The 25,566-nt window shown below is 61.2% G+C and overlaps 2 protein-coding genes across 2 annotated transcripts; both read right to left on the minus strand.

The window, feature by feature from the left end:
• Positions 1-225: 225 nt before the first annotated feature.
• On the minus strand, positions 226-11,186 carry LOC107049971 (solute carrier family 22 member 6-like). The gene is given in 13 exon segments (XM_040656946.2): positions 226-415; positions 1,115-1,318; positions 1,959-2,067; positions 2,509-2,723; positions 3,682-3,791; positions 4,641-4,724; positions 4,726-4,765; positions 5,691-5,859; positions 6,458-6,612; positions 7,525-7,628; positions 7,716-8,019; positions 8,056-8,497; positions 11,129-11,186. Coding segments are annotated over 12 exon segments (1,947 nt in total). The 5' UTR covers positions 8,439-8,497; positions 11,129-11,186; the 3' UTR covers positions 226-345.
• Positions 11,187-15,643: 4,457 nt separating this feature from the next.
• On the minus strand, positions 15,644-25,244 carry LOC121108808 (solute carrier family 22 member 6-A-like; the record flags this gene model as incomplete). Its single annotated transcript, XM_040656950.1, has 8 exons — positions 15,644-17,816; positions 18,552-18,755; positions 18,853-18,961; positions 20,607-20,821; positions 21,504-21,619; positions 22,320-22,443; positions 22,898-23,066; positions 25,060-25,244. Coding segments are annotated over 8 exons (1,204 nt in total), but the record flags the coding sequence as incomplete, so codon positions are not given.
• Positions 25,245-25,566: the final 322 nt, after the last annotated feature.

Below are 25,566 nucleotides of genomic sequence, written 5' to 3' on the forward strand. Positions count from 1 at the left end.
CCCTTTTGGGGTTTTCCATCCGGGCTGAAACTGAGGGGTATGGAGGCTCATTTTTGGGGCGAAAAAGCCCTTTTTGGGTTGGTTTTTTCCTTGGGGCGTTTCGGAGCGCTGATGTTGGTGTTTTCCCGCCCTCTTTTTGGGGCTAAAAACGCCCATTTTGGTGGTGTTTTCTTCCCAGCCCTTTTCCCTCTATGGGGAATGAATGAAACCCGGAGCCAAAACCGCTCCAATTGGAGCAAAGGTTTTATTGGGGGAAATAAATAGGATTTGGATGGGGGGGCGGTGGAGGCGCTTCTGGGGTCACTTCCGGGGTCGTGACCCCGGAAATGACCCCACCGTGACCCCTCAGGCGCTGTCCTGGGTCCTGGTGGCGCTCAGGGGGATGGTGACGTCATCGTCCTTCCGGTAGCCCGCGCTGTGGGGAGACCCCAAAACCTTCACTTCTTACCCCGAAACCTTCACTTCTTACCCCAAAACTTTCACTTCTTACTCCAAAATCTTCAGTTCTTACCCAAAACCTTCACTTCTTACCCCAAAACTTTCACTTCTTACCCAAAACCTTCACTTCTTACCCCAAAATCTTCACGTCTTACCCAAAACCTTCTCTTCTTACCCCAAAACCTTCAGTTCTTACCCAAAACCTTCACTTCTTACCGAAGACCGTCACTTTTCATCCCAAAACCTTCACTTCTTACCCCAAAATCTTCATTCTTCACCCCAAAACCTTCAGTTCTTACCCAAAACCTTCAGTTCTTACCCCAGAGTCCTCAGTTCTTACCCCAAAATCCTCAGCTCTTACCCAAAATCTTCTGTTCTTACCCAAACCCTTCGTGTCTTTCCACCCCAAAAACCTCAGTTCTCCCCCCCAAAATCTTGATGCTTCACCCCAAAATCTTCACTCTTTGACCCAAAACCTTCAGTTCTCACCCCAAAACCTTCAATTCTCACCCCACAACCTTCCTTTTTCACCCCAAAATCTCCCATTCTCACCCCGAAAACCCCCATGCGAGAAGCCTCCCCCTCCCCCCCATCCCCCACTGGAGGAATGGGGCCAACCGCGGCCTCATCTTTTGGGGTCAGAAAGGGGAATTTTGGGGTCTGGGGGTCCCCTCACCGCCTCTCCACGTCCTCCACAGTTTCGGGCAGCGGAGCGTTGCGTGTTTCAGGGAGGAAAAGAGCAGCGATGGCCGCCACGATGGGGGCCGCCCCATAGACGATGGGGGGCAGCAGTGGGGCCACGTCGGCCCCCATCCGCACCAATGGGGCCACCATGCTGCCTACCCGAGCCATGCTGCCCCCCAGCCCCATCCCCGTCTGCCTGCAGGGGGGAGAGGGAGAGGGAGATGGAGGGAGGGAGGGGAGGAAAGAGGTGGGAGGGATGGAGGGAGAGAGGGAGGAAGGAAAGAGATGGGGGGGGGAGGGAGGGAGGGGAGGAAAGAGGAGGGAGGAATGGAGGGAGGGAAGGGAGGAAGGAAAGAGAGATGGAGGGGGGGAGGTAGGGAGGGGAGGAAGGAAAGGGAGAGATGGAGGGGGGGATGGAAGGGAAGAGGTGGGAGGAATGGAGGGAGGGAGGGGAGGAAGGAGAGATGGAGGAAGGGGTGGTGGGAAGGAGGGAGGGGTAGATGGAGAGGGGAGGGAAGGAGAAGGATGAAGGGAGAAATGGAGGAAGGGAGGGAGGGAAGGAAAGGGGGAGGGAGAGTGGAGGGAAGGAGGGAGGGAGAGATGGAAGGAAGGGGGGGAAGAGGAGGAGGAGATGGACGGGAGGAGGGAGGGTGGGAAGGAGAGGAGGATGAAGGAAGGGAGAGATGAGTGGGGGGGATGGAGGGAGAGAGGGAGGGGTGGGGGGGAAGGGGAGGGGGGAGGGATGGAGAGAGGGTCGGAGGGAGGGGGGAGGGAAGCAGGGGGAGGGGGGATGGAGGGGAGGGGGGATGGAGGGGGGGCCGCGGGGGGGTCCCCACCTGATGGCGGTGGGGAAGAGCTCCCCGGTGAAGATGTAGGCGCAGTTGAAGGATGCGGCCAACGCGCCCTTCCCCACCACCGCCAGCGCCATCCGCGGCACGCGCAGCTCTGGGGGGAGCGCCGCCCGTCACCCCCACCCACCCCACCGCCCCACACCCCCCGTCCCCCACCCCACTGCCCCCGAGAACCCCATTGCCCCCCACCCCCGTCACCCCCCACCCCGTTTTCCTCCATCTCCCACCCATCCATCCCACTGTCCCCCGTCACCCCCGCCACCCCATCACCTCCACCACCCCCAACCCATCGCCCCCCGCCACCCCATAGCCCCCACCCCACTGACCCCATCCACCTCATTGTCTACCACCCATCCCATCAACCCCAAACCCATCACCCCCCACCACCCCTTTCCTCTCACCCCGTCGCCCCACCACCCCATTTTCCTCCACCTTCCCCTCCTCCACCCCGCTGTCCCCCATCCATCCCATTGTCCCCCCACCCATCCCCTCACCCCCACCACCCCCCGCCCCATTTCCCCCCCCCGTTGCCCACCCATTGGCACGATGGCGTTGGCGAGGATGCAGATCCCAGCCAGCCCCAAAGCCGCCGCCTGCGCCACGCGCCGTCCGGCCCCACTGATCACCACCACCGACACCAATTTGGCCGGGATGTCCACCGCGGCAAAAATCAGTTGGCTCAGGTAGACGTCCACCCCAAAGCCCTGCAGGTCCATGGCCAGCCCATAATAGGCAAAGCTGGTGGAGAACCTGCCCCCAAAAAAGACGGTTTTGGACTCAAACGCCGCGGGGACGACCCGATGGGACGGTCGGTGAAGTTGGGTTTGACCTCCAAAGTTGGGGAGTTTCCACCCAAAGAAATGGGGTTTAGAGAACCAAAGTTGGGTTCAGATCCCAAAAAGTTGGGTTTAGAGCACCGAAGTTGGGTTTGGATCCTCACAATCGGGTTCAGATCCCCAAAAGTTGGGTTTAGAGAACCAAAGTTGGGTTTGGATCCCCAAAAGTTGGGTTTAGAGTACCGAAGTTGGGTTTGGATCCTCACAATTGGGTTCAGATACCCATAAGTTGGGTTTAGATCCCCAAAAGTTGAGTTTAGAGCACCAAAGTTGGGTTTGGATCCTCAAAATTGGGTTTAGATCCCCAAAAGTTGGGTTTAGAGCATGAAAGTTGGGTTTGGATCCCAAAAAGTTGGGTTTATAGCTCAAAAGTTGGGTTTAGATCCTCAAAATTGGGTTCAGATCCCCAAAAGTTGGGTTTAGAACCCCAAAAGTTGGGTTTAGAGCACCGAAGTTGGGTTTGGATCCTCAAAATTGGGTTGAGATCCTCAAAATTGGGTTTAGATCCCCAAAAGTTGGGTTTAGAGCACCAAAGTTGGGTTTGGATCCCAAAAAGTTGGGTTTTGATCCCCAAAAGTTGGGTTTGGATCCTCAAAATTGGGTTGAGATCCCAAAAAGTTGGCTTTAGAGCACCGAAGTTGAGTTTAGATCCCCAAAAGTTGGGTTTAGATTCCCAAATTTGGGTTTAGATCCCCGAATATTGGGATTTTATCCCACAAGTTGCGTTTACTCCCTCAACTTTGAGTTTCGATCCCTCAAATTTGGGTTCAGATCCCCCAAAAAGGACTTTCTCCCCCTCCCCCAAGACAAAATAAAACCGCTTTTGCCCAAAATGTTGGGTTTTCGCCCCAGAGCAGCAGCCCAAAGCTTGCCAGACGAAGCAGACGCCGCAGGACACAATCCTCATCCCGGGGGTGCGGACGAGGGCAGGCAGAGCCCCCCCGGGCATCGGCTCCTCCCGGCACACCATTGCCCGCAGTGTCTGGGGGGGGGGGAATGGAGGGATCTGGGGGGGGTCTGAGGGGGAGCTGGAGGGGTCTGGGGGGTCCAGGAGGGATCCGGGGGGGTCTAGGTGGGATATGGGGGGATCTAGGTGGGATCTGGGGGGGGTCTAGGAGGGATATGGGGGGTCTAGGAGGGATCTAGGAGGGATCTGGGGGGGTCTGGGGTTCTAGGTGGGACTTGGGGGGGTCTGGGGGTCTAGGTGGGACTTGGGGGGATCTAGAGACAGCTAGGAGGGATCTAGGGGGATATGGGGGGGATCTGGGAGTCAGTAAGAGGGATTTGGGGGATGTGGGGGCAACTAAGAGGGCTTTGGGGGGCTCTGGGTGGGATTTGGGGGATCTGGGGGTCACTCGGGTGGCTTTGGGGGGATTTGGGGGTCACTCAGGGGGCTTTGGGGGGGTTTGGGGGGGATTTGGGGGATCTGGGGGTCACTCAGGGGGCTTTGGGGGGGATTTGGGGGGATCTGGGGGTCACTCAGGGGGCTTTGGGGGGCTCTGGGTGGATTTGGGGGATCTGGCGGTCACTCGGCTTTTGGGGGCTCTGGGGGGGATACGGGTGGGATCTGGGGGGGGTAGCTGGGAGGGATTCGGGGGGACCTGGTGGGCTCTGGGGGTCACTCAGAGGGCTCTGGAGGGTCCTGGGTGGGCTTTGGGAGGGATGTGGGGGGCTCCGGGGGTCCCTCAGGGGGATGTGGGGGTCCCTCAGGGGGGATGTGGGGGTCCCCGGGGGTCCCTCAGGGGGATGTGGGGGTCCCTCAGGGGGATGTGGGGGTCCCCGGGGGTCCCTCAGGGGGATGTGGGGGTCCCCGGGGGTCCCACGGCCTCACCTCCTCGCTGAGTTTCTCCCCCTCCTCCTTCCTGCCATTGATTCGGGCCACTCTGCGCAGCCCTTTCAGAGCCAAATCAGCGCGGGCCGGAGATGAGCTGCCAGCGCGCCGACTCCACAAAGAACCTGCGGGGCAAACGGGGCAAAGGGGCGAAGGGGGAAAGGGGGAAAGGGGTAAAGGGGGGGAAGGGGGGCAAAACGGGGGGAAGGGGAGAAAGGGGGGAAAGGGGGAAAGGGGGAAAGGGGGGGGAAGGGGGGGAAAGGGGGGGAAAGGGGGCAAAGGGAGAAAGGGGGGGGGAGGGGAAAGGGGGGGGGGGAAGGGGGGCAAACGGGGGGGAAGGGGAGGAAGGGGGCAAAGGGGGGGGGGAAGGGGGGAAAGGGGGGGTCCGTTCGGGAGGGGAGGGGAGGGGGAGGGGCCATTCATTAGGGTCGGGGTCCATTCATTAGGATTAGGGTAGGGGTAGGATCCATTAATTAGGGTTAGAGGTAGGGTCCATTAATTAGGGTTAGGGTAGGGTCCATTAATTAGGGTCAGGGTCCATTCATTAGAGTTAGGGTAGGGTTAGAGGTAGGGTCCATTCATTATGGTCAGGGTCCATTAATTAGGGTTAGGGGTAGGGTCCATTAATTAGGGTTAGGGTAGGGTCCATTAATTAGGGTCAGGGTCCATCAATTAGGGTTAGGATCCATTCATTAGGGTCAGGATCCATTAATTAGGGTTAGGATCCATTAATTAGGGGTAGTGTTACTGTGGGTGCAGCGTTGGGGTTGGGGCCCTTCCCCCCACCCCCTCCCCCCCCCCATCCCCCCTCCCCCCCCCCCATCCCCTCTGCCCCCCCATCCCCAATCCCCTCCCCCTCCCCTCGCCCCCCCTCCCCCTCCACCCCCATCCCCCTCCCCCCCCTCCGCCCCCCCATCCCCCTCTCCCCCCCCATCCCCCTCTCCCCCCAATCCCCTTCCCCCCCCAATCCCCTTCCCCCCCCACCCCCTCCTCCCCCATCCTCCTCCCCCCTTCACCCCCTCCGCCCCCCATCCCCCCCCCCCCCCCCACCATGAGTAGAGGAAGAAGAGGAAGAAGGGCGCCGACACGGCGAGCTGCAGCTGCCGCCATCGGGGCAGCGCGAAGGCGACGGCGGCCAACAGGAACTGCCCCGCCGTGTAGCTGTAACCGTTCAGCGTCCCCACCGCCGCGCGGGCCGACGTGGGGATCCACTCCATGCCTGGGGGGCACAATGGGGGGGGACATCATGGGGATCCACTCCATGCCTGGGGGGGCACAATGGGGGGGGGGCGTAATGGGGGGGGGGGGCGTAATGGGGAGCCATTCCGTGCCTGGGGGGACACAATGGGGGGGGGACATAATGGGGGGGGGCGTAATGGGGAGCCATTCCGTGCCTGGGGGGGACATAATGGGGATCCATTCCATGCCTGGGGGAGTCAATGGGGGGGGCGTAATGGGGGGAGTCAATGGGGGGGGGGACATAATGGGGATCAATTCCATGCCTGGGGGGGCACAATGAAGGGGGGGCGTAATGGGGGGGGGGGGCGTAATGGGGAGCCATTCCATGCCTGGGGGGCGTCAATGGGGGGGGGGACAAAATGGGAGTCCATTCCATGCCTGGGGGGCGTCAATGGGGGTAGGATGAATGGAGGGGCATCAATGGGGGGGACATAATGGGGATCCATTTGATGCCTGGGGGTATCAGTGGGGGGGTATCAGTGGGGGGGTATCAATGGGGGGGCATCCATATGGGAGACATAACTGGGACCCCCTCCCCCCCCCCCCCCCCCCCCCCCCCCGACCCCATATGCTCTCACAGAGGGACGCAGAGTTGAGGGACACCCCCGCCATGGCGACCCCCCCCAGGAAGCGGCAGATGCAGTAAATGATGAAGGTGGGGGCGACCGCTGTGCCCACCCCCGCGGCCCCCAACTGCAGGTAACACCACGAGAGCAGCAGCCGGCGGCCCAACCTGCCGGGAAGGGCACTGGATGACTGGGAGGACTGGGAGGGGGGGGCGGGGTGGGGGTATGGGGGGGGTGATGGGGTGGGGGGGTGGGATGGGGATTTGGGGTGATGGGATGGGGGGATGGGGTGATGGGGGGTTGGGATGGGGGTATGGGGTGATGGGATGGGATATGGGGGGGTTGGATGGGGATATGGGGATATGGGGGGGTTGGGATGGGGGTATGGGGTGATGGGATGGGATATGAGGGGGTTGGGATGGGGATATGGGGTGATGGGGGGGTTGGGATGGGGGTATGGGGGGATGGGATGGGATATGGGGGGGTTGGGATGGGGGTATGGGGTGATGGGGGGGTTGGGATGGAGATATGGGGTGATGGGATGGGGGTATGGGGGGGTTGGGATGGGGGTATGGGGTGATGGGGGGACTGGGATGGGGGTATGGGGGGATGGGGTGATGGGAACACTGGGATGGGGGTCTCAGTCCCTCCCAGTCCCTCCCAGTATATCCCAGTCCCATCCCAGTTCCCTCCCAGTCCCTCGCAGTCCATCCCAGTGTATCCCATTCCCTCCCAGTATATCCCAGTCTCATCCCAGTTCCTCCCAGTCCCCTCTCCATCCCTCCCAGCTCCTTCCAGTGTATCCCAGTCCCATCCCAGTCCCTCCCAGTTCCCTCCCAGTCCCTCCCAGTCCCATCCCAGTCCCATCCCAGTCCCATCCCAGTCCCTCCCAGTCCATCCCAGTTCAGCCCAGTCCCATTCCGGTCCCTCCCAGTTCAGCCCAGTCCATCCCAGTCCCTCCCAGTCCCATCCCAGTCCCATCCCAGTCCCTCCCAATCCCTCCCAGTCCATCCCAGTCCCTCCCAGTCCCTCCCAGTCCCCTCCCAGTCCGTCCCAGTCCGTCCCAGCCAACCCCCTACTTGTCGGAGAGGATCCCGACGACTCCGGATCCCAGCAGGATCCCCGCCATGTAGATGGACTGCGCCAACTGCCGCAGCGTCTTCGCCTCGCACACCAGGTCCCACTGACCCCCAACCGCAGAGGACGACACACGTGTGGGGCTTCAACCGCCCGCTTGTGGGGCCCAACTCCCCCCCTCCCCGCCCCATACCTCACTGATGATGGTGTGAGCGAAGACGCCGTCGTGATAGACCCAACCGTCGCGACACGGCTCGGTGGCCGCCCCGCCGTCACCCATCCCATAGTTGGCGTTGGCGTCGGCCGTCCCTTTGGGGTTGGCCATCCCTTTGACGTCACCATCCATCCCTTTGGGGTTGGCCATCCCTTTGACGTCATCATCCATCCCTTTGACGTTGGCCATCCCATTGACGTCATCCATCCCATTGGCTTTGGCCATCCCATTGGTGCCGGTCACCCCATAGATGCCGACGTTGGCCATCCCATTGGTGCTGGTCACCCCATTGGCTTTGGCCATCCCATTGGTGCTGGTCACCCCACTGATGCCGACGTTGGCCATCCCGCTGCCGTTGGCCACCCCATTGGCTTTGGCCACCCCATAGCCGCCGCCCACCCCGTAGCCGCCGCCCGTCCCATTGACGTCCAGGAGGTGCCATTGGGGCTCCACGTAACGCCGGCAGCGCTGCGGTCTCCGTTGGCCGTCGGAGGGGATGGTGACGACCAGGGGGACGTCGGCCATGGCGGTGGCGTTGGTGACGGCGCGGGGCCGGCAGTGGTGGTCGGGGACGCCGGCGGTGAAGTTCTGCAGGAGGTTATGGCTGGCCAACATCAGCAGTGGGGCGGCCAAAGCGGCCACGTAGCGCACCTGGAAGCGGCCCATCCCGCCCAGCAGGGCCAGCAGCTCCACGAAGGTCATGGCGGCCGCGGGGATCTGCGGGGGGGGGCGGGGGGAGGGCCGAGACTCTGCGGGGGCGGCTGCGGAGGAGGAGGGGTGAGATGGGTTGGGTTGGGGTGGGGTGGGTGAGGGATGGGGTGGTTGGGTTGGGGGTGTTGGGGTGGGTTGGGTGAGGGATGGGGTTGTTGGGGGGGGGGGTTGGGTGAGGGATGGGGCTGTTTGGGGGGGGGGGGGGTTGGGTTGGGTTGGGTTGGGTGGGGGATGGGGTTGTTGGGGGGGGTTGGGTTGGGTTGGGTTGGGGGTGGGTGAGATGGGTTGGGTTGGGGTGGGTTGGGTGAGGGATGGGGTTGTTGGGGGGGGGGTTGGGTTGGGTTGGGTTGGGGTGGGGTGGGTGAGGGATGGGGTGGTTGGGTTGGGGGTGTTGGGGTGGGTTGGGTGAGGGATGGGGTTGTTGGGGGGGGGGTTGGGTGAGGGATGGGGCTGTTTGGGGGGGGGGGGGGTTGGGTTGGGTTGGGTTGGGTGGGGGATGGGGTTGTTGGGGGGGGTTGGGTTGGGTTGGGTTGGGGTGGGTGAGATGGGTTGGGTTGGGGTGGGTTGGGTGAGGGATGGGGTTGTTGGGTTGGGTTGGGGTTGTTTGGGGGGGGGGGTTGGGGTGGGTTGGGTGAGGGATGGGGTTGTTGGGGGGTGGTGGGGTGGGGGAGTTGGGGTGGTGGGGAGGGGTTGGAGAAGGGGGGGTTTAGGGGCAGTTTTGGGATTAGGGGTGGATTTAGGGTCGGTTTTGGGATTAGGGGTGGATTTAGGGTCGGTTTTGGGATTAGGGGTGGGTGGTTGGGTCCATTTTGGGACAAGGGATGGGTGGTAGGATCCATTCTGGGACAAGGGATGGATTTAGGGTTGATTTTGGGATACGGGGTGGATTTAGGGTCCATTCTGGGACAAGGGATGGATTTAGGGTCGGTTTTGGGATACGGGGTGGATTTAGGGTCCATTTTGGGACAAGGGATGGGTTGTAGGGTCCATTTTGGGACAAAATCCATCAGTCTATTAATCTATCAATCAGTCTATTAATCTACCGGTCAATCAATCCATCCATCCATCAATCAGTCTATTAATCTATCAATCAGTCTATTAGTCTACCAGCCAATCAATCCATCATTCTATCAATCTATCAATCCATCCATCAATCAGCCAATTAATCAATCAATCAGCCAATATCAGCCCGTCAATCCGCCGATCTCCCATTCTGTCAATCAATCTATCCATCAGTCTATCGATTTATCGCTCTATTAACCTCTCAGTCCATCAATCGATCGCCCTATTGACCTCTCAGTGACTCCCACAGCTGCTTTATCGGATTATTGATCGCTCTATTAATTTATCAGAGGCTCGATCAGTCAGGATCAATTAGTCAGACCTTTGTCTCCTCTATAATCAATCTATCGGCACATCAGCACTCTATTCATCAATTAATCAGCCCATCATCGTTCTATTAATCAATTAATCAGACCTTTGGCCCTATTGATTGATCCATGGACGTCAGCATTCTATTAATCAATTAATTGAACCTTTGGCCCTTCTATTATCAATCTATCCACACAGCATCGTCCTATTAATCAATTAATCAGCCCATCATTCTATTAATCAATCAATTAATCAGCCCATCGTCGTTCTGTCAATCAATCGATCAGCCCTCCTACCGACGGCTCCCCCAACAGCCCCATTCTATTCAGTGATCCACACAGCGCCCTCCTTTGGGCCATCAACCAACCCATCAATCAACCAACCCATCAATCAACCAACCCATCAATCAACCAACCCACCAATCAACCCATCAACCCATCAATTAACCCATCATCAACCAACCCATCAATCAACCAACCCATCAATCAACCCATCAACCCATCAATCAACCCATCAACCCATCAATCAACCAACCCATCAATCAACCCATCAACCTATCAATTAACCAACCCATCAATCAACCAACCCATCAACCCATCAATTAACCAACCCATCAATCAATCAACCCATCAATCAACCTATCAATCAATCAAGCCATCAACCCATCAACCAATCCATCAATCAACCCATCAATCACCCCATCAACCAATCCATCAATCAACCCATCAATCAACCCATCAATCAATCAACCCATCAATCAACCAACCCATCAACCAACCCATCAATCAACCCATCAATCAACCCATCAACCCATCGATCAATCAACCCATCAATCAACCTATCAATCAATCAACCCATCAACCCATCAACCAACCCATCAATCAACCCATCAATCAACCCACCAACCAATCCATCAATCAACCCATCAATCAACCCATCAATCAATCAACCCATCAATCAACCAACCCATCAATCAACCCATCAATCAACCCATCAATCAACCCATCAACCCATCAATTAACCAAGCCATCAATCAATCAACCCATCAATCAACCTATCAATCAATCAACCCATCAACCAATCCATCAATCAACCCATCAATCAACCCATCAATCAATCAACCCATTAATCAACCCATTAATCAACCCATCAATCAACCCATCAATCAACCAACCCATCAATCACCCCATGAACCCATCAATCACCCCATCGACCTATCAACCAACCCATCAATCACCCCATCAACCCATCAATCAACGAACCCATCATCAATGCAGAACCACATCCATCCCTCCCCCCCCCCCACTCACCCCGAATCCCCCTTCCTGTGTCCGTCTGTCGGTCCCCACCGCCCCACACCTCCTGACCGCCTCTCTGTCCCCCCACCCTATTTGAACCCCCCCTCCCCGCCCCCCCTGCCCCCCTCCCACCCGCAGTTAACGTTTCACTCCTGGCCCGGCCGCTGCTATGGGTCAGCGCAGCACAGGCGTTCTCTGGGGCAGAAGCGGCGCTGTGTGACGTCCGATGCGCCCCCCCCCCCTCCCCCCCCCATTGTGGAGCCCCCAACCTACAGCCCCCCCCCCCCATATGTGGGGTTCTCCCCACATTTCTTATGGCCGCCGCCCGTAATGATTAATTAATTGCTCGTGGTGGTGATGGAGCAAAGGCCGGGGGGGCTCCGAGCCGCAATGGGGGGGTCCCCTTTGGACCCCGGGGGTGGGGGGGGGGGGGGGGGGGGGCAGCAGAGCGTAGATGGAATGGACAGCCAAGGAGCAAAAGGGGGGGAGGGGACATCCGGGGGGGGGAGGGGATATCCTGGGGCAGAGGTTGCGTTGGGTGATGGGAATGTGGGGCTGTGTGGGCGGTGGGAATGTGGGGCGGGGGGTGTCCTCTGGGGGGGGGTGTCCTTTGGGGGGGGGTGTCCTTTGGGGGGGGGCACACAAAGTGCTGGGGGGCATTGGGTCTGTAGGGACAGCTCAGTTCTTGGGGTCTCCTGACGTCTCGGGGACGACGTGGTCCATTGGGGCACCCCAATCCTTGGGGGCGTCTGCGGCCGTGGGGGACACCGAAGTCAGCCATGGGGATGTGTGGGTCTATGGGGACGTGTGGGGCCATGGGGACATGTGGGTCTATGGGGACACCCGAAGTCTTGGGGACATGTGGGTCCATGGGGACGTGTGGGTCCATGGGGGCACCCAAAGTCATCCGTGGGGACATGTGGGTCTACGGGGACACCCAAAGTCTTGGGATATGTGGGTCTATGGGGACACCCGAAGTCTTGGGGACAATGTGGTCCATAGGGACATGTGGGTCCATGGGGACGTGTGGGTCCATGGGGACGTGTGGGTCCATGGGGGCGGTTGGGTCCATGGGGATATGTGGGTCTATGGGGACATGTGGGTCCATGGGGACACCCGAAGTCATCCGTGGGGACGTGTGGGTCCATGGGGACATGTGGGTCCATGGGGACGGTTGGGTCCATGGGGGGACCCCAATCCTTGGGGACACCCAAAGCCTTGGGGACATTCCCAATCTTTGGGGGCACAGAAATCCATGGGGAACCCCCAATCCATGGGGACACCCAAACCCATAGGGACCCCCCCAATCCATGGGGACCCCCCCAATCCATGGGGACCCCCGCTGTCATGGGAGCACCCCAATATTGAAGACACCCAAACCCATGGGGACCTCCCTCCCCCCCCCCCAGATCCATAGGGACCCCCCAATCCATGGGGACATGGGGGGCCTTGAGGACACCGGACCCATAGGGACACCCCCAATCCATGGGGACCCCCAATCATGGGGACACCCAAACACATGGGGACCCCCCCAATCCATGGGGCCACCCAAACCCATAGGGACACCCCCAATCCATGGGGACCCCCCAGTCATGGGGACCCCCTAATCCATGGGGACACCCAAACCCATGGGGCCCCCCCCAATCCATGGGGACCCCCGCCGTCATGGGGTCACCCCAATATTGAAGACACCCAAACCCATGGGGACCTCCCTCCCCCCCCCCCCCCAAATCCATAGGGACCCCCCCAATCCTTGGGGACCCCCCCCAACCCATTGGGACCCCCCCAGTTTGAAGACACCCAACTCAACGGGACCTATGGGGGTCCTCCCGCACCCCCCCCCCCCCCCCATCTCCTCCACCCAAAGGATGAGGGGGGGGGAGGGGGGAGGAGGGGGCGGTTTCACCCCATGGGGTCACTGTTGACGATCGCAGTGGGGCGGCCGGGAGGGGGGGGGTGGGGGTGGGACCCCCCCCGGGTGGGAAAACAGGCGGTGCCCTTTTGGCTCTGTTCGCACACCAAAACAAACCCCAACTGACATCAAAACGGCCACGAGGAATGCGGCCCCCCCCTCCCCCCCCCCACATATGGGGCTTCAAGGGGATGGTGGGGGGGAGGGGGAGGGGGGGGGGGGGCGCTGGGTTCGATTTGTTGGGGGGGTTGGCGCGGATTGGGGGGGTCCCAATGGGTTGGGGGGAGTCCCCAAGGGTTGGGGGGTCCCTATGGATTTGGGGGGGGGGGGAGAGGTTCCCATGGGTCCTCTGGTATGGGGGGGGGGATGTTGGGGGTCTCTTTGGGGGTCCTGACTGAAGGTTGGGGGGGGGGAGGGGGAGGTGGGGGGGGGGGGGGGCTGTGCCGCTGCGCCCCCCCCCCCCCCGGGGTTCCCTTTGGTTGCTGTTTGAGGCCTCTCCGGCCGCAGAGGTGACCCTCCCCCCCCCCCCCCCATCCCCCCATCCCCCCCTCCATCCACCCATCCCCCCTCCCCCTCCCCTCCCCCCCCCTCCGTACCTCCCTCCATCCATCCGTCTGTCCGACCCTCCCTCTCCCTCTCCCCATTTATCTGCCCATTCCTCCCCCATCCCTCCGTCCCTCTGTCCATCCCTCCTCCCATCCCTCCCCCCCTTCCACCATTAACCCCTCCATCCCTCTCTCCATCCATCCGTTCCTCCCTCCCTCCCTCCATCTCCCCCTCCCTACCTCCCCTCATTGACCCCTCCCTCCATCCGTCCATCTGTCCATCCCTCCCCCCATCTCCCCCTCCCTCCCTCCCCCCACTCCTCCCCCCTCCCTCCTTCCATCCCTCCCTCCCTCCCCTCATTGACGCCCCCATCCATCCCTCTCTCTGTCCATCTGTCCATCCCTCCCCCCATCTCTCCCTCCCTCCCTCCCCCATTCCTCCCTCCATCCCTCCGTCCATCTGTCCATCTCTCCCTCCCCCCTCCCCTCCCTCATTGACCTCTCCCTCCCCCCCCTCCCTCTGTCCATCTCTCCCCCCCTCCCCTCATTGACCCCCCCCTCCATCCCTCCCTCCATCCCTCTGTCCATCCCTCCTCCCATCCCTCCCCCCCTTCCACCATTAACCCCTCCATCCCTCCCTCCATCCCTCCCTCCCTCCCTCCCCTCATTGACCCCTCCGTTCATCCCTCCCTCCCCCCATCTCTCCCTCCCTCTCCCCCCTCCCCCATTCCTCCCCCATCCCTCTGTCCATCTGTCCATCCCTCCCTCCATCCCTCCATCTCCCCCTCCCTCCCTCCTCTCATTGACCTCTCCCTCCCTCTCTCCCTCTGTCCATCTCTCCCTCCCTCCCCCCATCTCTCCCTCCCTCTCCCCCCCCTCCCCCATTCCTCCCTCCATCCCTCTGTCCATCTGTCCATCCCTCCCTCCCACCCTCCCTCTGTCCATCTCTCCCTCTCTCTGTCCCTCCCTCATTCTTCTCCCCCTCCCTCTGTCCGTCTGTCTGTCCGTCCTTCCCCCATCTGTCCCTCTCTCCCTCCTTCCCTCCATCCCTCCCTCTGTCCATCTGTCCCACCCTCCCCCTCCCTCTCCCTCCATCCATTTCTCTCTCCACCCCTCCCCCATCCCTTCCTCTGTCCATCTGTCCATCCCTCCCTCCATCTCCCCCTCCCTCCCCCCATCTCTCCCCCCCATCTCTCCCTCCCTCCCTCCCCCATTCCTCCCCCATCCCTCTGTCCATCTGTCCATCCCTCCTCCCATCCCTCCCCCCTTCCCCCATCTCCCCCTCCCTCCCTCCATCTCTCCCTCCCCCCATTCCTCCCTCCACCCCTCTGTCCATCTGTCTGTCCATCCTTCCCCCATCTCTCCCTCCCTCCCTCCCTCCATCTCTCCCTCCCTCCCCTCATTGTCCCCTCCCTTCATCCATCCATCTGTCCATCCCTCCTTCCATCTCTCCCTCCCTCTCCCCCCTCCCCCATTCCTCCCCCATCCCTGTGTCCCTCTGTCCATCCCTCCTCCCATCCCTCCCCCCTTCCCCCATTAACCCCTCCCTCCCTCTGTCCATCCCTCCCTCCATCTCCCCCTCCCCCCCTCCCCTCATTGACGCCCCCATTCATCCCTCTCTCTGTCCATCTGTCCATCCCTCCCCCCATCTCTCCCTCCCTCTCCCCCCTCCCCCATTCCTCCCCCATCCCTCTGTCCATCTGTCCATCCCTCCCTCCATCCCTCCCTCCCCTCATTGACCCCCCCATTCATCCCTCTCTCTGTCCATCTGTCCATCCCTCCCTCCCTCCCCCATTCCTCCCCCCATCCCTCTGTCCATCTGTCCATCCCTCCCCCCATTCCTCCCTCCCTCCATCTCTCCCTCCCTGCCCCCATTCCTCCCCCATCCCTCCCTCCCTCCCCCCATCTCTCCCTCTCTCTCCCTCCCTCCCCCCACTCCTCTCCCCCTCCCTCCATCTCCCCCTCCCTCCCTCCCCTCATTGACCCCCCATTCATCCCTCCCTCCCCCCATCCCTCCCCCCATTGACTCCATACCCCCCACCACTCCCACAATAATAATAATAGTAATAGTAATCATCATAATAGTCGTAATAATAATAGTAATAAGCTATTAAATAATAGTAATAGTATTAATAACAGTAATAGTGGTGCGAATGGTAATGGCAATAGTAATTAACAGTAATAATAACCCCTTTAAATAGTTCTCTTTTTAATATTTCTTCGAAAAGAATTATTTTTTTCTGATAATTGATATTCTTTTATTAAGTATTGAATAGTTCGAATTAGTCTTTTATTAAGTATTAAATATTGGGGTTTTTTTTTCTCCCATAATTCCTTCTTTAATAATTCCCATTTTTTTCCCAACAATTCCCCTTTTCCCCTAATATTCCCCCTTTTTCCTAATAATTCCCCCCTTTTTCCTAATAATTCCCCCCTTTTTCCTAATATTTCCCCCCTTTTCCCCCTAATAATCCCCCTTTTTTTCCTAATAATTGCCTTTTTCCTAATAATTCCCTTTTTTCCCCTAATATTTCCCCCTTTTTTCCTAATAATCCCCCCCTTTTTCCTAATATTTCCCCCTAATCATCCCCCTTTTTTCCTAATAATTCCCTTTTTTCCTAATAATTCCATTTTTCCCCTAATATTTCCCCCTTTTTCCTAATAATTCCCTTTTCCCCTCAATAATTCCCTTTTTCCCTCTCCCCCCCTTTCCTCCCCGTTCAAATTTCGGGCTAAAAACCCCCATTTTTGGGGGCACGGAAACCATCGGCCCCCATTTGTGGTTATTTATCCCCGCGGTGGGGGGGGGGGGGGGGTTAAATTTCAACCCCTGATTTTTGGGGTGGAAAAAGGCCGGAATGGGAGCGGAGGCGCCGACTCAGCGCATTCAACGCTTGGGGGGAACCCACGGGGTTAATTTTTAATGGGGTTTTGGGGCCACGTCGGCAATGGGGGCAAAGGGAGGAATTCGGGGAAGGGGCACCGGTGGGGGGGGGAGAAGGGGGGAGGGGGGGGGTCCGGGTGGGGTTTATGGGGTCCCATTGGGATTTTGGGGGGGTTCTATTGGGGTTTGGGGCCTCCTAGATTGGGATTTTGGGGGTCCCGGTTGGGTTTTGCGGTGTCCCAATGAGATCTGGAGGGGTCTCAGTGGGGTTTGGGGGGAGGGGGGGTCCGGATGGAATTTGGGGCCTCCCATTGGGATGCTGGGGGGTCCCATTGGGATCTGGGGGGTCCCGATGCGATCTGAGGGTTCCTTATGGGATCTGGGTGGTCCCACTGGGATTTGAGGCGACCTGATGGGATTTGGGGGGGTCTCGTTGGGATTGGGGGTGTCCCAATGAGGTCTGGGGGGGGCCCATTGGGATTTGGGGTGTCCCATTGGGATTGGGGGTGTCCCGATGTGATCTGGGGTGTCCCATTGGGATTTGGGGTGTCCCAATGAGATCAGGGGGGGTTCCCACTGGGACTTGAGGCATCTCTATTGGGACTTTGGGGGTCCCATTGAGGTGATTTGAGGTGACCCGTTGGGATAGTGGGGGTCCCATTGGGATTTGGGGCGTCCATTGGGATTATGGGGGGTCCCATTGGGATTTGGGGCCTCCCTGTTGGGATTAGGGGGTCCCGTTGGGTTTTGAGATGACCCGTTGGGATTTGGGGCGTCCCATCGGGATTTGGGGGGTCCCGTTGGGGATTTGGGGCTCCCCATCGGGATTTGGGGTACCTGATCGGGATTTGAGGGATCCCGTTGGGAACGGAGGCGCCCCATTGAGATTTTGGGGCGTCTCATTGGGATTTGAGGCGCCCCGTTGTGGTTTGGATTGCGCCCCATTAGGATTTGGGGCATCATCCCACCGGAGGTGACCCCAAGGACCAAGTTATGGGGCCACGGATCAGGTTATGGGGTGTCACCCCCCCGGAGGTGGCGTTGGGTGACGCGGGCACCCCACTTCTCTGGCGGTGACCCCCAACAACGACACCGCGCCCTATAGATCTCTTTATTCCTCCCGGGACATCCCCGGCCCCATAGAGGGAAGCCCCGTCGAGATGTGGGGCGCGCGGTGGATTCGGGTTTGACCCCCAAGTGGGGCTGCAGGGACCCTTCGGGGGGGGTCGGGGGGGGTCGGGGGGTGTTGGGGAGGTGGGGGTCCCCGCTGGGGTCCTTCAGGGCTCCTTCTGCGCTGCCGCGTCCTGCGGGTGGAGGGGGATCTTCTCTTTGGGGTTTGGGCTCTTCTTATGTTTGGCCCTGAGAGGAGTTGGGGGTCAGGAGGGGCAGAGGGGCGGTGGTGGCCCCACCTGTGCTGTGTGCGCCCCTCTCCCCACCCTTCCGTCCCTCCCTCCATCCCTCCCTCCATCCTCCCTCCCCTCTCCTCACCCAACACCCCCTCTCCCCATCCATCCCTCCCTCCTCCCACCCCTCTCCCCAACCATCCATCTATCCATCCTCCCATCCCTCCCTCCCTCCATCCTCCCACCCCTCTCCCCACCCAACACCCCCTCTCTGTCCTCCCACCCCTCTCCCCATCCATCCATCCCTCCTCCCACCCCTCTCCCCATCCATCCTCCCACCCCTCTCCCCACCCAACACCCCCTCTCTCCATCCTCCCACCCCTCCCCCCATCCATCCATCCATCCATCCATCCATCCATCCATCCATCCATCCATCCATCCTCCCACCCCTCTCCCCACCCCTCCCTCCATCCTCCCACCCCCCCTCTCCCCACCCTTCCATCCATCCTCCCATCCCTCTCTCCATCCCTCCATCCTCCCATCCCTCTCCCCCTCCTCCCACCCCCCTCCCCACCCTCCCACCCCTCCCTCCATCCTCCCACCCCTCTCCCCCTCCTCCCATCCTTCTCCCCACCCTTCCACCCCTCCCTCCATCCTCCCACCCCTCTCCCCACCCTTCCATCCATCCTCCTATCCCCCTCCCCACCCTCCCACCCCTCCCTCCATCCTCCACCCCCCACCCCACACCCACCTGTTCTCCACCTCCTCGATGGTGTCGGGCAGCGGTGTGTTGAGCGTCTCCGGGAGGAACGCGGCCGCCACAGCCGCCGCGATGGGGGCCGCCCCATAGACAGCGGGGGGCAGGAAGGGGTAATACTCCTCCATCATCTTCACCAGGGGAGCCACGATGCCCCCCACCCTCGCCATGGTGCTGCCGAACCCCAACCCCGTCTGCCTGCGGGGTGCGGATGGAGGTTGGGGGCGAGGAGGGGGGGTCGGACCCCCACCCTGCGGGGCGGTGTGTGGGGGGGGGGGTGGGGGGGTGGGGTTACCTGATGGGGGTGGGGTAGAGCTCGGTGGTGTAGAGGAAGACGCAGTTGAAGGAGGCGGAGAGGCAGCCTTTGCCGATGACGGCCAACGCCGTGCGCACCGTCTGCAGATCTGGGGCAGAGATGGGGGGGGGGGGGGAGGTTGGGAGGTGGGATGGGGGGCGGGGAGATGGGGGGGTGGGGGGTGGGGGGGAGGATGCGGTGGTGGTGTCCCCAACTGCGGCCATCGGGTTGGCTTTGGCCATGGATGTTCTCAGCCAGCACCGCTGGGCTGTCCCCATCCACGGCCATCGGGTGGTCCCCATCCACGGCCATCGGGCTGTCCCCATCCATCACCGTTGGGCTGTCCCCATCCATGGCCATCAGGCTGTCCCCGTCCTCCCCCATCTCATTGTCCCCATCCACGGCCATCGGGTGGTCCCCATCCATCACCATTGGGCTGTCCCCATCCATGGCCACCAAGTTGTCCCCATCCATCACCGTCAGGTTGTCCCCATCCTCCCCCATCTCATTGTCCCTATCCATGGCCAACAGGTTGTCCCCATCTATGCTCCTTTGTCCCCATTCATGGCCATCAGGCTGTGCCCATCTGTGCTCATTGGGTTGTCCCTATCTTTGGCCACCAAGTTGTCCCCATCCATGGCCATCGGGTTGTCCCCATCTGTGCTTCTTTGTCCCCATCCACGGCCATCAGGCTGTCCCCATCCATCACCATTGGGTTGTCCCTATCTTTGGCCATCGCGTTGTCCCCATCTATGCTCCTTTGTCCCCATCCATGGCCATCAGATTGTCCCCATCCATGGCCATCAGATTGTCCCCATCCATGGCCACCAAGTTGTCCCCATCCTCCCCCATCTCACTGTCCCCATCCATGGCCATCACATTGTCCCCATCTATGCTCCTTTGTCCCCATCCGTGGCCATCAGGCCGTCCCCATCCATCACCATCAAGATGTCCCCATCCTCTGCCATCTCATTGTCCCCATCCATGGCCAACAAGTTGTCCCCATCATCACCATAGGTTTGTCCCCATCCATGGCCATCAGGCTGTCCCCATCTGTGCTCCTTTGTCCCCACCCATGGCCATCAGGCTGTCCCCATCCTCCTCCATCTCACTGTCCCCATCCACGGCCATCAGGTTGTCTCCATCTGTGCTCCTTTGTCCCCATCCATGGCCACCAAGTTGTCCCCATCCATCACCATTGGGTTGTCCCCATCCTCCCCCATCTCACTGTCCCCATCCGTGGCCATCAGGTTTTGTCCCCATCCATGGACACAGGATTGTCCCTATCCATGGCCATCAGGCTGTCCCCATCTGTGCTCCTTTGTCCCCATCCATGGCCACCAAGTTGTCCCCATTCATCACCATTGGGTTGTCCCCATCCTCCTCCATCTCATTGTCCCCATCCATGGCCATCAGGTTGTCTCCATCTGTGCTCCTTTGTCCCCATCCATGGCCATCAGGTTGTCCCCATCCTCCCCCACCTCATTGTCCCCACCCATGTCCATCAGTCTGTCCCCACCGATGGCCATCAGCCTGTCCCCATCTGTGCTCCTTTGTCCCCACCGATGGCCATCAGTCTGTCCCCATCCTCCCCCACCTCATTGTCCCCACCCACGGCCACCGCGCTGTCCCCGACCCCAACCACTGATGACCCAACGGATGGAGAGGTTGGGACGGTGGCGCGATGGGGACCCCCACGGTGGGCAGAAGGGCTCAGAAGACCCCTCCCCACCCCCCGGAACCCCCCCACCCACCTGATGGGACAAAGATGTTGGCGATGATGACCAACCCGGCCGAGGCCAGGGCCACCATGAGGGACACGCGCCGGCCGATGTAACTCACAGCCACCGTCACCACCAGCTTAGCGGGGAAATCCACGGCCCCAAATATCACCTGGATCAGATAAATGCTGACCCCAAAGTTCTGGAGGTCCATGGCCAAGCTGTAGTACGAGAAACTGATGGAGAACCTGCGGGAGAACGGGAGGTCCACTGGGGGGTCTTCGGGCGGAGAGGGGTGGCGACCCACTGGGGGGTCTTTGGGGTTGGGGGATGGTGACCCATTGTGGGGTCTTTGGGTGGAATAGGGGGGGATGGAGACCCATTGTGGGGTCTTTGGGTGGAATAGGGGGGGATGGAGACCCATTGTGGGGTCTTTGGGTGGAATAGGGGGGGATGGAGACCCATTGTGGGGTCTTTGGATGGAAGGGGGGTGTGGTGACCCATTGTGGGGTCCTTGGGTGGAATGGGGGGGGGATGGAGACCCATTTTGGGGTCTTTGGAAGGAATAGGGGGGGTGGTGTCCCATTGTGGGGTCTTTGGGGGGAAGGGGGGGATGGCGACCCACTGGGGGGTCTTTGGGTGGAATAGGGGGGGGTGGTGACCCATTGTGGGGTCCTTGGGTGGAATAGGGGGGGATGGAGACCCATTGTGGGGTCTTTGGGTGGAATAGGGGGGGTGGTGTCCCATTGTGGGGTCTTTGGGGGGAAGGGGGGGGGTGGTGACCCACTGTGGGGTCTTTGGGTGGAATAGGGGGGGATGGAGACCCATTTTGGGGTCTTTGGAAGGAATAGGGGGGTGGTGACCCACTGTGGGGTCTTTGGAGTTGGGGAGGGGGTGGTGCCCCCATTTCTCCCCCCACCCCAAACGCACCAAACGATGGACAGGCAGAGGAAGATGTGGCGGATGACGGGCGTGCGGATCAGATCCGAAACGGTGTAGGAGGACTTCAGAGCTGCCAACTCCTCCTTCATGCTGGACTTCAGGTTCTGGGGGGGACGGAGGGGGGGCGGTGACCCACTGGGGGGTCTTTGGGTGGGTGGTGGGGGATGGAGACCCACTGTGGGGTCTTTGGGTGGATTGGGGGGGATGGAGACCCACTGTGGGGTCTTTGGGTGGAATAGGGGGGTGGTGACCCACTGGGGGGTCTTTGGATGGAAGGGGGGGGGGATGGTGACCCATTGTGGGGCCTTTGGATGGGTTGTAAGGGATGGAGACCATTGTGGGGTCTTCAGATGCAAGGGGGGGGAATGGAGACCCATTGTGGGGTCTTTGGATGGGATGGGGGGGAATGGAGACCCATTGTGGGGTCTTTGGATGGGATGGGGGGGAATGGAGACCCATTGTGGGGTCTTTGGATGGGATGGGGGGGGTGGAGACCCATTGTGGGGTCTTCGGAAGGAATGGGGGGGGATGGTGACCCATTGTGGGGTCTTTGTATGGAAGGGGAGGGGGATGGAGACCCATTGTGGGGTCTTTGGGTGGGTGGTGGCGGATGGTGACCCATTGTGGGGTCTTTGGGTGGAATAGGGGGGGTGGTGACCCATTGTGGGGTCTTTGAATGGAATAGGGGGGGATGGAGACCCATTGTGGGGTCTTTGGGTGGAATGGGGGGGGATGGAGACCCATTGTGGGGTCTTTGGGTGGCAGACGGACGCCCCCCCACTCCCCCTTTGGGGGGGGCCGTACCTCCACGGTGATCTTCTCCCCCTCCTCCTCCCTGCCGTTGATTTTGGCCACCCTCCGTAGGATCCGCACCGCCTTCTCTTCCTTCCCCGCCAGCACCAACCAGCGCGCCGATTCCGCCAACCACCTGCGGGCGCCCCCCACATATAGGGCTGCCTGAGGTTGGGACCCCCACCCCACACCCCCACCACCACCCCCTCCCCCATCGCCCCCCCCCACTGCCCCCCCAGTTCCTCTTACCAGGAGAAGAGGAAGAAGATGAAGAAGGGCAGTGAGACGGTGAGCTGCAGCCATTGCCCCCCCCCCCAAAATATAGGGCTGGCAGAGGTTGGGACCCCCACACCCCCCCCACCCCCCAACCACCCCCTCCCCCATCCCCCCCCCCCAATACCCCCCCAGGCCCTCCTACCAGGAGAAGAGGAAGAAGAGGAAGAAGGGCAGTGAGACGGTGATCTGCAGCCATCACCCCCCCCTCCCCCACCAAATATAGGGCTGGCAGAGGTTGGGACCCCCACACCCCCCCCACCCCCCACCACCCCCTCCCCCATCCCCTCCCCCCAATACCCCCCCAGGCCTCCTACCAGGAGACGAGGAAGAAGAGGAAGAAGGGCAGTGAGACGGTGAGCTGCAGCCATCGCCAGTGTGGGACGGCGTAGGCGATGCCGGCCAGAAGGATCTGTCCCAGCGTGTAGGAGAAGCCGGTGATGGCCACGGTGACGGCGCGGTACGGCGTGGGGATCCACTCCACCACTGCGGGGGGATTTGGGGTCGGGGGGGTGATTTGGGGAGCCCGGCGTGGACAGCGGGATGGCCCCAAATGGGGGCGTCGGGTGGGGGCCCAACCGCTGTCAGTGGGATGGCCCCATGCGTGGCCAACACGTTGTCCCCAACCGCCATTGGGATGGCCCCAACCATCATTGGGATGGCCCCATCCATGGCCATTGGGATGTCCCCAACCATCATTGGGATGGCTCCATCCATCATTGGGATGTCCCCAACTACCATTGGGATGTCCCCAACCGCCATTGGGATGGCCCCATCCATCATTGGGATGTCCCCAACCACCATTGGGATGGCCCCATCCATGGCCATTGGGATGTCCCCAACCACCATTGGAATGTCCCCATGCATGGCCATCACGTTGTCCCCAACCATCACTGGGATGTCCCCAACTACCATTGGGATGGCCCCAACCATCATTGGGTTGTCCCCATCCATGGCCATGGGGTTGTCCCCAACAACCATTGGGATGTCCCCAACCATGGCCATCACATTGTCCCCAACCACCACTGAGTTGTTGTCCCCAACCACCATTGAGTTGTCCCCAACCATCATTGAGATGTCCCCATGCATGGCCATTGGGTTGTCCCCAACCACCATTGGGATGTCCCTTTCCATGGTCATCACATTGTCCCCAACCTCCATTGGGATGTCCCCATCCATGGCCATCATATCGTCCCCAACCACCATTGAGTTGTCCCCAACCACCATTGGGATGTCCCCAACCACAGCTGTCCCCAACCGCCATTGGGATGTCCCCATCCATGGCCATCATATCGTCCCCAACCATCATTGAGATGTCCCCATCCATGTCCGTCACGTTGTCCCCAACCCCCATTGGGATGTCCCCAACCACGGCCATCCCACTGTCCCCAACCATCCCCATCCCATTGTCCCCATCCTCCCCCATCCCATTGTCCCCCCCCCTCACCCAGGCAGGCAATGCTGAGCCCGAACCCCCCAACACCCCCCCCTTTCACCCCCCCCCCCTCACCAGCCCCCCCCCCAACCACCCCCTCACCCCCCCCCCCTCCCCCAGGCAGGCGATGCTGAGCCAGAACCCCCCAACACCCCCCCCCCCGACCACCCCTACCCCCCCCCACCCCCCCCCCTTCCATCCCCCCCTCACCAACCTCCCCCCCGACCACCCCCTCACCCCCCCCCCCTCACCCAGGCAGGCGATGCTGAGCCCGAACCCCCCAACATCCCCCCCCCTTTCACCCCCACCCCCCTCTTTCACCCCCCCCCTCACCCAGACAGGCAATGCTGAGCCAGAACCCCCCAACACCCCCCCCCCGACCACCCCTACCCCCCCCCACCCCCCCCCTCGACCACCCCCACCCCCCCAACACCCCCTCCTCGACCACCCCCAACCCCCCCCGTCACTTAGGCAGGCAATGCTGAGCCCAAACCCCCCAACACCCCCCCCCTTTCACCCCCACCCCCTCTTTCACCCCCCCCCTTTCACCCCCCCCTTCCACCCCCCCCCTCACTTAGGCAGGCGATGCTGAGCCCGAACCCCCCAACATCCCCCCTTTCACCCCCCCCCCCCCTCCCCTTTCACCCCCCCCCCTCACTTAGGCAGGCAATGCTGAGCCCAAACCCCCCAACACCCCCCCCCTTTCACCCCCACCCCCTCTTTCACCCCCCCCCTTTCACCCCCCCCCTTCCACCCCCCCCCTCACTTAGGCAGGCGATGCTGAGCCCGAACCCCCCAACATCCCCCCCTTTCACCCCCCCCCCCCTCCCCTTTCACCCCCCCCCCTCACTTAGGCAGGCAATGCTGAGCCCAAACCCCCCAACACCCCCCCCCTTTCACCCCCACCCCCTCTTTCACCCCCCCCCTTTCACCCCCCCCCCTTCCACCCCCCCCCCTCACTTAGGCAGGCGATGCTGAGCCCGAACCCCCCAACATCCCCCCCCCTTTCACCCCCAGCCCCCCTCTTTCACCCCCCCCCCTCACCCAGACAGGCGATGCTGAGCCCGAATCCGGACAGCGCGACCCCCCCCGCGAAGCGGAAGACGCAGTACGAGGCGTAGTTGGGGGCGAACGCCGTGCACGTCCCCATCACCCCCAGCTGCAAGTACGACCACAGCAGCAGCGCGCGGCGCCCGAACCTGCGGGGGGGGCAGCGGGGGTGGGGGGCAATGGGGGGATGGGGGGCAGCGGGGGGGGATGGGGGGATGGGGGGATGGGGGGTGGGGGTGGGAGATGGGGGGAATGGGGGTATGGGGTGGGAGATGGGGGGATGGGGGGGAAGGGGGGTGGGGGGTGTGGGAGATGGGGGGGATGGGGGGCGATGGGGGGATGGGGGGTGGGAGATGGGGGGATGGGGGTATGGGGGGGCAGCGGGGGGGATGGGGGGCGATGGGGGGCAGAGGGGGGGATGGGGGGGGATGGGGGGATGGGGGTGGGAGATGGGGGCATGGGCGGATGGGGGGTGGGGGGGGTGGGGGGAGATGGGGGGGT

The sequence above is a fragment of the Gallus gallus genome (genome assembly GCF_016699485.2).
Source record: "Gallus gallus isolate bGalGal1 chromosome 39 unlocalized genomic scaffold, bGalGal1.mat.broiler.GRCg7b 39_unloc1, whole genome shotgun sequence".
In the NCBI taxonomy this organism is placed as follows: domain Eukaryota; kingdom Metazoa; phylum Chordata; class Aves; order Galliformes; family Phasianidae; genus Gallus; species Gallus gallus.